We start from the raw sequence: 16,583 nt of genomic DNA, 5'->3' as shown, positions 1-16,583 counted from the left end.
TGTAAAAACACCCCTGGCCAAATGCCCCCAGAGGGCATCACTTCCCACTTTGATAATTACTGTAGTTACCATGTTCTGAACATCACATTCTTTCTTTTTCCCTCAGATGTAATCTATCTAGGTGGTTGAATAAAAATATTTGGACTTTATTTTTAAAAAATTAACTCAGTTTAGCTCCAGCAAGCTCGTTGGCTAGACAGTTAGCATCAGCTAACATTGACTTATTTTTAGCATGGTTATGAATAAACATTTATATTTGTCTACTCGGCTAGTTGATCATAGTAACTTAGGCTATGTGTGCTGACAAACAATTTAAAAACAGACGTCACATAGGGCTATAAATGCATAGCATTTTAGTAAAACTGCTAACGTTACAGCAGCGGGGAAGATGAACGTGCATGAGTTATTTTATTTTATCTGTGTTATTTTAATGTTTTTTGACCTAAAACATAGAGACTCTGATGTTAATGTGTCTGCATTCAAGCATTTCAGTGGGCTTAAACAGATCACCCTTTACAGCTGATTTAGTTCACAAACAACTGACAGCTTTGACCTAAATATGATTTTCATTTACAATAATTAGTACTAAAATTCGACATTAGTAACTTACTTTTAACAGCATCAGACGCGCACGCGCTCACAAGATCTCCCGGTTCTTACTTGTGAATTCAGTTATCTGGAGACTCGCACTAAACGGATCATTTGAATCAGTGAGTTGTCAACTCGAGAACAGCTGCAATCGGATCATTCCAATTCGTGAATGAATCGTTTGGTGCGATTTGTGAACCGATTTAACAGGTTAATTGAAAAGAATCAGTTTGTTCATGAATCAGACACTGCGTCTCGGAGCACGTGATACTGTATATTTTAAGGAGTAACGATATGTTTTATGAAATGTAGTGATGTAAAAAGTACGATCTTATGCTTTGGAATGTAGTGAAGTAAAAGTTACTCAAAATAAAACTACTCCAGTAAAGTACAGATACTTGAAAAATGTACTTAAGTACAGTAACGAAGTAAAACTACTTCGTTACTGTCCACCACTGCTGTTAAGTAGCGTACATGGCTTGGATATGTGATACTGTGAAGTATCAATGTGTACTGTGAAGTTCTGTCTTCTAAATGTCACTTTTGTTTAACAGTGAAGTGTTGAATCAATAGCAGGAGGCTAATATGCATACAGTCATGTGTGGGTGGTGCTATATTCACAGGAATGCAGAAGACTCTTTTCCAAATGTTGCCAAATGTTTCGACGTGCTCGGATGTACGAGATGTATGAAATCATAATGTGAGAAGCATAATGACTCGCTTTTCTAATTCTGAAGTTGCTTCAGATGGAAACTTAGAAGATTTGTTTGCTGCCAAAGTTTTCTTTCTCAAAAGTGATGCTTCTGATCTTTTATCTTTGGGATTCAGGTCATCCCATTTATCAGATCCGCTTTCATTTAATGGTGAAGGACTGTTTTAGATGTGCTCACATACATGTAGTCAGTCTAATATTAGATGAGGTTGAAGAGTTCTATTATTGATCAATGAGAACATTTTCAGCTGTGGATCACAGACTGATGTACCTCAAGCAAATGTAACTTTTAAGGATGTTTACATATTTTTACTGGAGACAAAAGACCAAGACAAAAGCGATTAAGAAAATGATTTTTGCACTGCTTATGTGATAAAGCACACTTTAATTGATGATATTTGTAGTACACATTTTGTTTATAAGGATTATCAGTCATTTCCAGGCCCAGGCACTCACGAGTCTTGAATCACATGTATATTCTTGTTGTTTTGATGTCTGAAGCACACATGATTGTGAGTTATTGTTGTTGTTGTTGTGTTCCAGTGTCTGTCAAATTGAACATACTGTATTAACTGTAACATCAGCAGTTAAATATTTCATGCCTGGGTTTTTATCTTTTGTATTCATGAGGGACCATCCGTTTTGAAAAAAAAAGTGCTATTTTAACAATGTCCATCTGTATATTACTCAAATGTGCACAAAAAGCCAGACTTTTTTATATGAACTTTAAGGAAAATCGAGATGATGTGTAGTAACACAAGCTCCACTACACATCTCAGATCAGTGTTTGTCAAAGATAATCGGTTTGCCGTGAATGCTCTTTAGGCATTGTAAATAGCAGTATTGTTGGACGATCTCAAAACTGTAGTGAATGCCACGGGGATGAAGCACTGAAATGAGACAGACAAAATAAGCCCTCTCTGAGCCTTTGCACCGAGGAAGAAAAGTCTCCTACTGAAGACAAAGATGGCAGTGTTATTGAGAGGCCATTTTCTGTCTCTAAAGCGGTTTCCACAATGAACATCCGTACCGTTTTTGGGATTAGGAACTAGTCTTTTGAATACTGTTGGACTGGAAAACCTAAAAGCTAAAAGTTTCTTTCATTCTCAAGTGTGATATATTGAACTGATGACAGTACAAAGATGTGTTGTGACTAAAAATGTGAACTGTGGAAAAAAGAATTAACTGTTTATTGTTTCATCTTGCTGTACAAAGTGAATCAACGATTGCTTATTTACTTACTGACCATAATTACTGACTTGTGGTCTCTCTCTCTCTCTCTTCACCTCTGTATCTTTATTTCCTGTGCACAAAATGTTGGCTGTGAGCTCTTGGTACCCTTTAAAACAGCCTTTGCAGTATGAGTGTGTTAGCGGTGTCTGACTCAGAGCCCCTGCTGACTCACACATGTAGGCTGGTCGCACTGACGCCGGCACCGAGTATGATATCTCCTCTATGCATTATGGACTCTAATGCAAAATGACCCACATTCCTATTGTGCTGAGTAACTCGAGGGTGTATAGAACTATTCATTGCAACGTTAATTGCCAAAACATTGTTATTTGCCAAATGATTTACTCTAGATGTCTGTTAGTAAAATAAAGAGATGAAAATTAAATTACGCTCACAGAACATTTTGCTTCCCATCCTGACTTCAAGTGTGAAAAAAAAACATGTAGGAATAATTCAACACTGACTCAGAGCCCCTGCTGACTCACACATGTAGGCTGGTCGCACTGACGCCGGCACCGAGTATGATATCTCCTCTATGCATTATGGACTCTAATGCAAAATGACCCACATTCCTATTGTGCTGAGTAACTCGAGGGTGTATAGAACTATTCATTGCAACGTTAATTGCCAAAACATTGTTATTTGCCAAATTATTTACTCTAGATGTCTGTTAGTAAAATAAAGAGATGAAAATTAAATTACGTTCACAGAACATTTTGCTTCCCATCCTGACTTCAAGTGTGAAAAAAAACATGTAGGAATAATTCAACAACCAATTATTTACTCACCCACATATTAAATTAATTGTTAAATTTATCCAAAATGTTACATTTTGCCATAATATGAACCCAAATAGTTCATTGGGATTAAGCTAATAAAAAATAAATCAAAATAAATAAATAAATACCACAAAAGTAGTACATATGACTTGTAAAACTACGTATACCAAGTCGTCTGAAGCCATACAACCCAAATTTAAGATGTTATCCTCCGGCTTCGAAATCAGTGCAACTCAAAATTAAAAATGTAACTCTTAAATATGACTAAATTCCAGATATGTTTTTTAAACATTAAACATTACACATTGTCTTATTACTTCAGAAAACCAACCCAGGCTCATTGCAAAAACATGCCTGTAGTGACATTTCTGCAAAATGATAAAAGGCTCTCAAATTTAATATCCAGGGGTTGCACTAAAAGCACTTTTATCTGAACTAGGTGAATGCGAATCTGGAAATGTTTTATTATGCTAGCTATTGTACTTCTTGCTGCAGTTCGTAAATAAAGTGTTTAGCAAGTGACACTTAAAGATTAATGCTCTATCATTATTATGAAAATAATGTGTCATTTTTATGAAACCCTACCATAAACTGCAACAAAAGTAACCGTGAGATAAAAACGCATTCGCTGAAGCAACCATGCCATTTTAGGTTGCTTCTGCAAGTCTTTGAGAGGTTTATCGTGTTTCACTGAACTCCTACCTTGCTTGCTACAAATCATGCAAGTGTTTTGCATACGTGCAAAGGTAAAAATAGCCCACCAAATCCATTGTATGCTGAATGATGACACCAAAGGGGCAGTTTGGTGTGCAGGCCATCAAATCCCTCGCTGTTGTTGTGACCTCTCTGTGTTGATACTCTGGCATTTGGAATTATCCTTCTGAACCCACTAAGGTGACGCAGTCTTATCCTGTTCCTCAAAACAGTAGGACTGACAGTTGTTCAGGCTATATGCCAAATGAGGTGGTAAAGTTCATCCAGTTGCTACATATTTCAGTATTATGTTGAAGTGGGAATGTGTGTTTTTGTTTGTGTGTATGTTTGCGTGGGCATAGAGGACCAGAATATAATCAGTGTGTAAATCCATATAGGACAGAGCTTAAGAATTAAATTCTATTCTGGACTGGGATATTTAAAGATCTGATCAACAAAATCCACAAACAGAGAAAATAATGTAGATCAGCGAGCAGATTTTACACAATACCATCTCAAGTACTGCTGCCGCAATGCAATGAAATCTACCCATGAAATTTAAAGCCATTTCATTTCTCTAGAGGATCACTTGGCGGCATATTCATTAGGAATTCATAAATAAAATAAATGTTTGCTTTAGCTATAGACAATTGCTTCAGGATTCTCCAAAAACACAAATGATAAATAAAATAAAATAATTATGTACATTAGCAATTCGTTATCTCAAAATCAATGTTATTTTATTCATGTTTTGAATTCGTTTTTATTTTTATATTTTCTGTTTATATATATTTTTTTAGTTTTAGTATTTTTTTCATTGTAGGTTTAGTAAATTTGTTGTATTTTTGCCATTTTTTGCCGATGTCGATAGAGTTTTCATAAAATTGTATTTAAGTTTTAGTTATTTTAGTACACTAGTTAAACTAAATGAAAATGAGAAATGTTGCCTTGGCAGCAAGATGAAATAAAATAAGTTGTTTTATATTTTATTTTATTTCAGTTAAAGTTTTCTTTCAAGTTGTACACTTTTTTATGGTTTTAGTTAAATATAATAATTCAGCTCAAAATAAACAAATGATAATGACACCTTATAAAACAGACAAAATTCTGGCTAGAGAATTAGAACTAGAGACCAGAATATCATAAAGACTTTGGATGGGTTAAATCAGCTTTTATGACATTTCCTGTCACCTTGTCCCGCCATTCCTGCCTGGGCATTGCCAAGAGAGCGCCTCAGGATCCCTGAAGGGGTGTACGGTTCTGCAAGATCATAGGGTTTGTATTTTGCCTCTTTGTCTCTTTGTCCACCAAGCCTATCTTATTTCCAACTGAGAGTTCTGCTGATCCTCGCCTGCTCGGGGCAGCTGTGAAAGGCAATCGTCAACTCAGAGAAACTAAATGGTGTGAGACCACTTATTGCTGTGAAGGCCACCTGATCTCAACCCAATGACTCCACTTATGCTGTCAACACTTTGTTAAGCATCTTAGTCCTGAGTAGAATGTGTGAGAATGATGTAGCTGAAGAGATGCCTTCTCATAATCAGTGTCAGATCAGCAGATTTTACAGCAGATGTGTCACAACAGATTAAATAGACTGTTGGTAAGTATGATTGTAAGATGTGGTTATTGTTTCTGACATTTGTAAAAGGGGGGAAAAAAAACATTTGTTAAAGTTAGCACATGTGCGCATGAATATTTGGCCAATGCATTGGAATGCACTGTTCTTTTGAGACCACTAAGTGAAAATGCTTATATTTTGTATTTTCTCAATTAATGTTAATGTTTTTATTAGAAATTATGACCATAACAAAAAGATTTTCAAAGAACTTTATTTTATGTTTATTTTATTACATATACTTTTATTATTTTTTAAAAATGTTCCTTCATCTTACATTTTTTTATTTTATTTTATTTAATACATTTTTTAAACTGGATTTTAAATATCAGATTTTCAATGTGGTCTCAGATTTGTGGACCCAGCTGTCAGGGTTGTTATTGTTAACTAAAACTGTTTTTGGTAATTGAAATAAAGCCGAAATAAAATAAAACAGAAATATTAGATAGAAAACTTTAAACATTAGATGACTACGAGATAAATCCTGAAGCAAAATATTATATAAAAACCTGAAATTAAAATTAGAAATGTTGACTTGGCAACTAAACAAAACAAATAAGAGTAAGTTGAAGTACTAAATCAAAAGTAAAACTAAACTAAAAATAATTCAATCAAAGCTAAACAGAAAAAAATACTAATGACAAAAGCACATAACAAAATAGCTAAAAATGTAAACTAAAATTAAAATGAAAAATAATAATATAATAATAAAAGCTAATGCAGTATATTAATAAATGCTAAAATAACACTGTCAACTGTGTTATTGCATTACTGTGGTGGTAACAAACCTCAGTAAGGGGCAGTAGAATTAATTTCAAATATCTCTGCTATTAAATCAAATATGCCAAAATTCTGGTAGCTAGAAATAAAAGTGTTGATGAGTTTCTTGTTATTGGATTAATAATTGCTCCACCATGAAAGAAGTTGATCTGGAAGAGTAAACTGACTGTAGAAATAGAATCAATGCAAATGCATTGTATTAGAATTGCATTCTGATATATTTTGGGATGCACTTACACGTCAAGCAAATCTAAAAGTGCTTGCGTTCAGGTACTTGTGTAAAATATGTTTCTGGCCACACATCCCCATCATTTGCCGCCATTCCTCCACTTCAACAAAATGGCAAAAAGTCCAGAAATATTAGTGATTTATTACAACAGACACATTAGCTACATGCTACTTTGTAATTCTGATTACTTTATTTAAAAGATTCCATCTATTCATATTTCAGTTTAAAGATATTTTTCTTTTCCAACACTTCCTCTCTTAATCTCTCCAATCACACAAACACATAAATATACACACATTTTACTCTGACTCACTTGTCTAGTTTTAGTCAAACGTGCTGCATGCTCTGGGATGCCTAGCAACCGAAAGTCTGTGCATGTTTGTTTGTTCTGAGACGAGCTGCTAGGTGCGCAGTTGGAGATTAATCTAGTGGTCGCAACAGCCGTGCTCTGAGCTAAAAACCCCTGGTGATGGATGTTCATCAAATCAAACATCTAGCAGGTCATGTTGACACCTGGTAAAGAGAACGAAAAGACAGACATGAATGCTTAGGACAGATAATGAGACTCCAAATACTGCTGTCAAGAGTTACATAATTGTGGCATGCGGTTCTCCAAACTGTCCCTTTTGGCATCCAGGACACTTCACTTTACGAGACACTTTTGCAAAGAAGAATCATACTGAATAAATTGCCAAGCAATGAATGTGTTTTTCCCTTCATTCATCAAGACAGATGATGTGAGCTAGAAACTGCAGAAAGTCTAAGGTAGTATTGATCACTACTTTCTCTAATAGACTGACCTCCCTATGCGCATGCATGATGGATTAAGTTCTTTAACTGCTGACCTTCTGAGCTATTTTTGCACCGAGATCATTTCTCTCATCCTCTTGATAATTGATATGACTACAAACTCAGAGACTCATTGTTAATTAGTTGGATGCAGCTCAAGTATCAAGTGCAAAATACTGCAAACGAAACTGGTCTGTTCATTACAGTTCGATACATTTATATATTAGATTATTGCAAGCTTTGCAAAAGCATTACAGCAACAGAAGAAATACAGAAAAGCAAACTTGTCTGAATGTTTAAAATAAGTTTGAATTTTGAAAGTTATACAGTAGGCCTTAAATTCTTACACTTCATGTAGAACAAAAAGGGTTTACAGCCTGATGCTATATATATATATATATATATATATATATATATATACATACACATATATAGATTGCTGCAGTGATGAGGGTTTTTTCATTGGCTTTTAGATTATTGTTGAAAATAAGTTGACCAACAAAGGTTTGACTCTTACACATTTTGTTCATCGTGATAATCTTCACAAATGAAGCCTATATACAATCTTCAACGTCACCACCATCAAGCTTCCAACGACAGGTCTTTCAGTCTTTATTTTAAAAAAAATCCCTGAAAGTTTATGTAATAGTTTGCAAGAGCGGACTAGTGAGTAGATGAGTTTTCCTGTTTGGCATGGTAATGTTTACTGTCCCCGAAAACCTCTGCAGTCCCATTTAGCTACTTGTTAGCAACCGCCTTTTTCGAGACAAGTAAAAGCTTTAAAAAAATCACAAGGAGTATTACTAATGTATTTTATGTTGTAGAATAAAACACGAACCACAAAACCACAGACCCTTTTTTTAGGCATTTAACCAAAAACCTATTCAAAAAACCCATTGACTTCAATGATGGAACTAGAAGTGATAAAATGCTAGTGTCTGGATTTTGGCCTAAAAAATACATCATCCCTGCAGCACTAATATATACAGTAAACAAAACTATGTTCTAGGCATGTTTTGCTAACTTTCATGCTAACCACTTAGTTATGAAAGCGTTTTTTCTGAAAGTTCTCTAAATATTTTAAACGTTTTAAAAAAGTTTTTTGATCATGTGAAAATTAAGGGAACATTCCAATTTGAAATTTTGAAACATTATGGGAAAGTTACTTTTAAATGTTCTTTGAATGTTCTGAAACATGTAGTAACATTAAAAAAAATAAAATAAAATTTAACATCCAACTAAAACGTTTCAGAAAAAAAAATTTCATGAATAATGTATAAATACAGTTTTTGTGCTACCGTTTTAGTGGTAGAATATTTAGTTTTGAAAAAGTTATCTCTGAATGTTCTCTGAACATTCAAAACGTCCAGTTTTAATGTTTATTTATTGATATATTTATTTATTTATTGGTTATGCGAACATTAAAAGAACATTACATTTCTGTCACAGCAATGTTCTCTGAACGTTCTGAGACACATAGTAACATTAAAAAAATGTTAGTCAAACATCCAATTAAAACATTTCAGAAAAAAAACCTCCATGAACGATGCTACCATTATAAGAACATTATTAAAGACCACATAACTCTGAATGAATGTTCTATTAATCTTACTGGAAGAATGTCTGCTCATAACTTTGAGAGAACCTTGCCAGAACGTTAGCCAAAGTACTGAGAATGTTCCCTGTTATCTGGGTATATCCCTTAAATGTAAATGTCAAAAACCAACTCTAGATGACATTTACATTTAAGATATTTAACAGACCCCCCCTGTGTGAAACCTGTTAAGTTGTGGAAATTGCTTCATAGTTCTTGTAATCACAGGTCCAATCAACCCAAAGCAATTTTAATGGTTGCAGAGAAGCTTGGCAACCTCTGCAACATTTGCTTTCAACTCTCTCTAAGCCTTCAGCAGTTGCTTGAGGGCTCAGATATGGATACAGTAAGATATCCAGTATCCGAGGACAGAGCAATCGCTAATTTCACTGAAACGCGAGACATGAAGTATTGTAACTATGAAGATAATGTGTTAAAGATTCATTTGACACAAATTCATTTAGCTAAAATGCTGATTTCTGTAACTCTTACAGGAATAATATGTAATGAAAAAGTACTTGTCCAAAAGTCCAAACACTGATTTAAGAGTACACAAAAGGAATAACATTTCAGTGGCACCATTCACATATCTTGACCATAAGGCATGCGTTGTGATTGGGCTCCCATAAAAGGTGCAGAGATCAGCAACTGGGCCATTCTCCCCAGGGATTTCAGCTAATAAGAGCAATCGTATTTATAGAGGCTCATTTTAATGCAACCCCTCAATCACTGGCCATCTCACCCTGCAACCCCTTTAGAAGCCCACTGAGCCACCGAAGGTGAGTTTTACTCACTATTACAGATGGCAAGCTGTTCTCCTGATACCTTAAAGGGGGTTTAGGATCGCACGGAAGGGACCTTGTTTGCAGAGACCATCATTTTAGCATGTTGTGTCTATTTTAAGAGGCGTTCGTATTTTGTGGATGACACCGCCCTGATTGCTTTAGCCTGGTATGTTGTAACATTTTTATGGTTCTGTTTACTGCTTTTAAGACATAAACAACAATGTCTATGGAACGATTTGACTGCCATTACTGCAAGGACACTTTGCTTGGAAAGAAATACATCCTAAAAGAGGACACCCAATACTGCACAAAGTGCTATGAGAATCTGTTTGCTAACTGCTGTGAAGTGTGTTCTTTGCCAATTGGGTGCAACTCTAAGGTAGGCATAAGAAAGCATTTACTGACATCATAATTCACACATTTATATTTGAAAATGACATTGAATTACTTTTTAATACAATGCAACCATAAATCAAACATTTGTGAGAACAATGGACCCTTTTCACAGACTTACGTAAAAAAGTTTTTCTTTCTTTTTCTTTTTTTTTTAATTAATGCATATTTATAAGACAAAACTTTGTGTTATAGTACCTTGGCATTACATTTCAAAACTCCCTTCTGGCCAGTGTAATCAATCAAAATATTTTTGGAAAGTCATTGAAACGCTATCATGGATTTTTTCCTTTTGCTTTTGGTTCAAATGGGAACACAAATTATATTTGTTGTAGTATCCATTCACCACTATAGAAGTTTACCCAACTATGATGACTTTCGCTTTTAAGAACCCTGGAAATGTAAAAAAGGATCCATTAATAAAGGATTAATGAGTGACAGAAAGTCAAAACAGATTTGCAATCTTATAACTAGACTTTCTCTGCATGCATAATGAAGGATCTCTCCTACAAAGACCGGCACTGGCATGAAAATTGCTTCACGTGCGGCAAGTGCAGTCGATCATTGGTGGACAAAACATTTGCTGCTAAAGATGACCTTATGCTTTGCACCGAGTGCTATTCTCATGAGCATTCCTCAAAGTGTAACACCTGCAAGAAGACTGTCATGCCAGGTAGAACACTTTGTTCTCTTCTTTATCTTTTCTCGAGAAATTAAATGTAACTAAATGATTTTCCCCCCTAAAAATATCTTAATAGCATGTGTTTGTATTAAAAATAGGTGGTTTATAAAATATTAAGGATCTTGGTGTATAAAGGTTGCCTTCTGCTCATGTGTTAGGATCACGAAAAATGGAGTACAAAGGCAACAGCTGGCATGAGACATGCTTTCTGTGTCAACGCTGTCAGCAGCCAATAGGAACCAAGTCTTTCATCCCTAAAGATAACAATTACTTCTGTGTCCCTTGTTTTGAGAAGCAATTCGCCTACCAATGCTGTGCTTGTAAAAAAGTAAGTCATTTACCTTGTGTTTGTGAAGGAATAAGACATTTGAAAAACAGTATTACTGTTACAGCTCACCCAAAAATGACTCACTCTCTTATTGCACCAAACTAATATGACTTTATTTCTTATGTGGAATACAAATAGAAAAAGTTTGTGAAGGTCTTTTTTGAACCTTGAAAGCTTTGACCACTGTTCAATGCAATTGCATGGAAAATAACAAGCATACAGGTTTGGAATGACGTTAGGATGAGTAAACAATGACAGAATTTCATTGTTAACTCTCATGTCAGCTTATAACAATTGTATGTTTTGGTGAACTGGTGGCAAATTTGTATGAATTTGTATGATGTAATTCGTACACTCTCAGATGATTTGCAGGTAAGTTTTGAGAAGCAAATTGCCTACCAATGCTGTGCTTGTAAAAAGTAAGTCATATACAGTACATTTGCGAAGGAATCAGATCAGACATATGTAAAACTATTACATTTCATTAAAGTTATAGTTCACTCAAAAGTGACTCACCTGTATTCACCTTCATGTTGTTCCAGTATTTTAAAATGTGGAATACAAAAAGAGAAGATTTGTGAGAGAAAATAAAAATTTATTTATGCAACTGGAGCTTTCAAGATTCAAAAAGCATTTAAAATCACCATAACTATAACAAAATCCTCAACAAAGCTATCGTTTGCCATCAAAGACATGGAATATAGCAGATGAATTGAATGGACTATGATACATAATGCTTTTGCATTGTTTTTTTAACCTTGAAAGCTATAGTCGCCATTTATTAAAGCTGCATGGAAAACTGTTTTGGCAAATTGGTGAATTCAATTCCCATTCATACACTTTCGGTAGATTTGCTTACGCTCAATGACATTTTAGGTACAGGGGTGGACCTTCATGCTTACATTAAAAAAAAAAAAAAAGAATGTTTCCATGCAAATCACATTGGATTGGATTGGGATTTTCATTTTTGGGTATTTTCATATTTTTTTTAAGTGTTGGACAATATTGCAAATTTATTATACTATACTGAAATAATCACTTTCAATTCTTTAGGCTATAACAACTGGTGGTGTCACGTACCATGATAAGCCCTGGCACCGAGAGTGTTTCACTTGCATTGGATGCAAGGGACAACTGGCAGGCCAGCGCTTTACCTCGAGAGAAAACTACCCATACTGTCTCGATTGCTTCAGCAATCTGTATGCCAAGAAATGTGTGGGCTGCACCAAACCAATTACTAGTATGTTTTCGTTCTTGACATCTTATATGCCTCTAAATTAAAATAAAAAAATTCATCAGCATTGTGCTCGACTGTAAAACAACCATGTGTGTGTGTGTGTCCAGGCTTGGCAGGTGCTAAGTACATCTCGTTTGAAGAGCGGCAGTGGCACAGTGAGTGTTTCACGTGTATGCAGTGCTCTGTGTCTCTGGTGGGCCGTGGATTCCTCACCCAGAGGGATGACATCCTGTGCACCGACTGTGGCAGGGAGAAGTGAGCTCACCTGACTGGGTCAGACAACCACAGGAGCAGCACAGTCATCCAACTATAGCAGGAAAGCTAATGAGGGCAAAATAACTGTAGATTTGGATTTCTGCTCACATGGAATGATGAATAAACAATGAATATATAGATTAATTATTTGTGTGGCCTGCTGATTAGGATGCTTAATGTATTGTTTAATAACTTTTCAACAATGATTTGGAAACAACTGTCTTCATAAAGACTAAACCAGCATGGAATACTATTGAAAATGTTTGAAGTTTGAAGTTCAAGTGTCACACGAAATGCTCTTTTGGTCAATAAACTTTTCTTCTTGTCTACTGCCCGTTTTTTAAGTGTAAATATACATAAACATGCAGAATTATTCCCATCTTTTATTCCTTTTATGGTGGCTATGACTATAATGCATATATTAATGGTCACCATAAAGGAGGTAAAAAATGGGAATGATTCTAGGGGTCCACTTATCTAAGCTTAGCTAAACATATGTCTCTGGGAACAAGATGAGTCATTGATATTTTTGGTTCATTATCCCGCATCAGAGAGAAAGTCTGTATATTTTACATGCGTGAAAACGGCTAATTTGTTGTGATATAAACTAGCATAAAACCTCAAAAACAAACATGATCTAAAGGCCACAATATTCCCATTTTGATTTCATTTTTTTAAAGGCGCTCTCAGTAATTTTCCATTTATGTTTTGCTGGCGAAATAAAGTGAGTAGAGGTGCGTTCACGCCAAGACAAAAGTACTGCAATTACAAGATTCTGACTTGTAAAATGCGTTCACATCCTCATAGAACTTGTAATTGCAACTTGTAAACTCTGCAATATCATGTGGAAACACTCAAAATGAAGTACACTCTTAAAAATAAAGAAAACTTTAACATCCGTTGGAACCTTTCCTATGCACAAAAGGTTATTTGTAGTGGAAAAAAAAAAATGGTTCTTTTAAGAACTGTTCACTGAAAGGTTCTTTCTGGCGGCCATAATGGTGGTTCTATGGCATTGTTGTGAAAAACCTTTTTTGGAACCTTTAGTTTTAAGAATGTACATGTATATTGTTATATTGTACATAATGACTCCACATGACTCCAGTCCATCGAATGCTTTAATGATGAATTTTTTTATTACAAACACACAACGTTTGGCTGCACAAAGCATTAAATAATGTACCGCAGTAGTGTGGATTACTTGTGTATTATTGTGATGTTTTTATCAGCTGTTTGGACTCTCATTCTGACAGCACACATTCACTGCAGAGGATCCATTGGTGAGCAAGTGATGTAATGTTAATTTTCTCCAACTCATCTACATCTTGGATGGTCTGGTGGCAGTGGGCTGCACCAAACCAATTACTAGTATGTTTTCGTTCTTGACATCTTATATGCCTCTAAATTAAAATAAAAAAATTCATCAGCATTGTGCTCGACTGTAAAACAACCATGTGTGTGTGTGTGTCCAGGCTTGGCAGGTGCTAAGTACATCTCGTTTGAAGAGCGGCAGTGGCACAGTGAGTGTTTCACGTGTATGCAGTGCTCTGTGTCTCTGGTGGGCCGTGGATTCCTCACCCAGAGGGATGACATCCTGTGCACCGACTGTGGCAGGGAGAAGTGAGCTCACCTGACTGGGTCAGACAACCACAGGAGCAGCACAGTCATCCAACTATAGCAGGAAAGCTAATGAGGGCAAAATAACTGTAGATTTGGATTTCTGCTCACATGGAATGATGAATAAACAATGAATATATAGATTAATTATTTGTGTGGCCTGCTGATTAGGATGCTTAATGTATTGTTTAATAACTTTTCAACAATGATTTGGAAACAACTGTCTTCATAAAGACTAAACCAGCATGGAATACTATTGAAAATGTTTGAAGTTTGAAGTTCAAGTGTCACACGAAATGCTCTTTTGGTCAATAAACTTTTCTTCTTGTCTACTGCCCGTTTTTTAAGTGTAAATATACATAAACATGCAGAATTATTCCCATCTTTTATTCCTTTTATGGTGGCTATGACTATAATGCATATATTAATGGTCACCATAAAGGAGGTAAAAAATGGGAATGATTCTAGGGGTCCACTTATCTAAGCTTAGCTAAACGTATGTCTCTGGGAACAAGATGAGTCATTGATATTTTTGGTTCATTATCCCGCATCAGAGAGAAAGTCTGTATATTTTACATGCGTGAAAACGGCTAATTTGTTGTGATATAAACTAGCATAAAACCTCAAAAACAAACATGATCTAAAGGCCACAATATTCCCATTTTGATTTCATTTTTTTAAAGGCGCTCTCAGTAATTTTCCATTTATGTTTTGCTGGCGAAATAAAGTGAGTAGAGGTGCGTTCACGCCAAGACAAAAGTACTGCAATTACAAGATTCTGACTTGTAAAATGCGTTCACATCCTCATAGAACTTGTAATTGCAACTTGTAAACTCTGCAATATCATGTGGAAACACTCAAAATGAAGTACACTCTTAAAAATAAAGAAAACTTTAACATCCGTTGGAACCTTTCCTATGCACAAAAGGTTATTTGTAGTGGAAAAAAAAAAATGGTTCTTTTAAGAACTGTTCACTGAAAGGTTCTTTCTGGCGGCCATAATGGTGGTTCTATGGCATTGTTGTGAAAAACCTTTTTTGGAACCTTTAGTTTTAAGAATGTACATGTATATTGTTATATTGTACATAATGACTCCACATGACTCCAGTCCATCGAATGCTTTAATAATGAATTTTTTTATTACAAACACACAACGTTTGGCTGCACAAAGCATTAAATAATGTACCGCAGTAGTGTGGATTACTTGTGTATTATTGTGATGTTTTTATCAGCTGTTTGGACTCTCATTCTGACAGCACACATTCACTGCAGAGGATCCATTGGTGAGCAAGTGATGTAATGCTAATTTTCTCCAAATTTTCTCCAACTCATCTACATCATGGATGGTCTGGTGGCAAATACATTTTCAGCAAAATTTCATTTTTGAGTGATCTATTCCTTGAATGCTCTATTTCGTTTGAAATTAACATACTCCTAAACAAAACCCTACCCTAATCCCAACTGATAATGTGAGCAAAAGCAAACGTAAGATAAAAATGCATTTGCTGAAGCAACCACGCTGTTTTAGTTTCCTTTTATACACTTTAAAAAAGCACATCTCTAGAGTAAATAAGAAATGTTTAACTAAAGGTTTTATGTCTCTAGTCTTTCTTGAACATTTGGCATTGTGCAATCAACCATCCATTCAGAGTAAAAGCAGTAAAACTGCTGACACCAACTTCCTCTCAAGATGAGAGTCACATGGCAAGGCCAAAATACACTTGAGTAAAAAAGAGACGTCCATAACAATGTGAGACCGTTCTTTACTCATTTTATTTAGCTTTACAGCATGTAGATATTTGAGCTAATGAAGGTTGTTTTCCTTCTCTGCCCAATTTACTATGTTTCTCATTTATTTTTAGGTGTATTTTTGCCACTGAGACCTAAATTAAGAGTAAATAATCATGAAAGTCTTCACCCCTGTGCTAGTCTTTCAAAAAATGCCCTCTGGGAAAGGCAAAGACAAATTCAGCATTCAGTGTTTGGAGTGTTTTGGTAAAAACCTCTATATTGGGACCAAAGAGGGAGTCGTTGAGTACCTCACTGTAAATAACATGAGCAGTGAAGAAAGCCTTTCAGTGCGGGATGTGGGGAAGAGACAGATGGGCCGAAGTGGAGCAATCAGCCAGCTGACGGCGGTCCCTGTTCTGAATCACCTCTTAGTTCTCTGGGATTGTTCGGTCACGGTGCTTAACATGTTCTCCCTGGAACTCATTCCAGCCCTGAAAAAAATCCAGAATGTGTCACTCTTCTATGTCAGTGAGTCAGCGGTTC

At 35.5% G+C, this 16,583-nt stretch overlaps 1 protein-coding gene and 1 pseudogene across 1 annotated transcript; both read left to right on the top strand.

Moving 5' to 3' along the window:
* The first annotated feature begins 9,732 nt into the window (after positions 1-9,732).
* On the top strand, positions 9,733-13,039 carry LOC107680759 (four and a half LIM domains protein 2-like). Its single transcript, XM_016476803.1, has 6 exons — positions 9,733-9,791; positions 10,006-10,176; positions 10,689-10,863; positions 11,031-11,200; positions 12,254-12,440; positions 12,545-13,039. Exons 2-6 carry the CDS (start codon positions 10,018-10,020, stop codon positions 12,694-12,696), a joined length of 843 nt encoding a protein of 280 aa, XP_016332289.1. The 5' UTR covers positions 9,733-9,791; positions 10,006-10,017; the 3' UTR covers positions 12,697-13,039.
* A 3,174-nt stretch (positions 13,040-16,213) lies between these two features.
* Positions 16,214-16,583, top strand: part of LOC107680751 (transforming growth factor-beta receptor-associated protein 1 homolog) — an 8,526-nt pseudogene continuing 8,156 nt past the window's right edge.

The sequence above is a fragment of the Sinocyclocheilus anshuiensis genome, unplaced genomic scaffold (assembly GCF_001515605.1).
Source record: "Sinocyclocheilus anshuiensis isolate Anshui unplaced genomic scaffold, SAMN03320099.WGS_v1.1 scaffold869, whole genome shotgun sequence".
Classification (NCBI taxonomy): Eukaryota; Metazoa; Chordata; class Actinopteri; order Cypriniformes; family Cyprinidae; genus Sinocyclocheilus; species Sinocyclocheilus anshuiensis.
The sequence above is the reverse complement of the archived record's forward strand: the minus strand, read 5'-3'. Positions and strand labels throughout refer to the sequence as shown.

What these genes read in the sequence shown, in the direction of transcription:
- LOC107680759 (XM_016476803.1), top strand. Translation starts at nt 10,018, where the DNA reads ATGTCTATGGAACGATTTGACTGCCATTACTGCAAGGACACTTTGCTT. An exon ending in CAAGAAGACTGTCATGCCAG is followed by an intron (nt 10,864 to 11,030) that starts GTAGAACACTTT and finishes CTCATGTGTTAG; the next exon opens with GATCACGAAAAATGGAGTAC. An exon ending in CTGCACCAAACCAATTACTA is followed by an intron (nt 12,441 to 12,544) that starts GTATGTTTTCGT and finishes GTGTGTGTCCAG; the next exon opens with GCTTGGCAGGTGCTAAGTAC.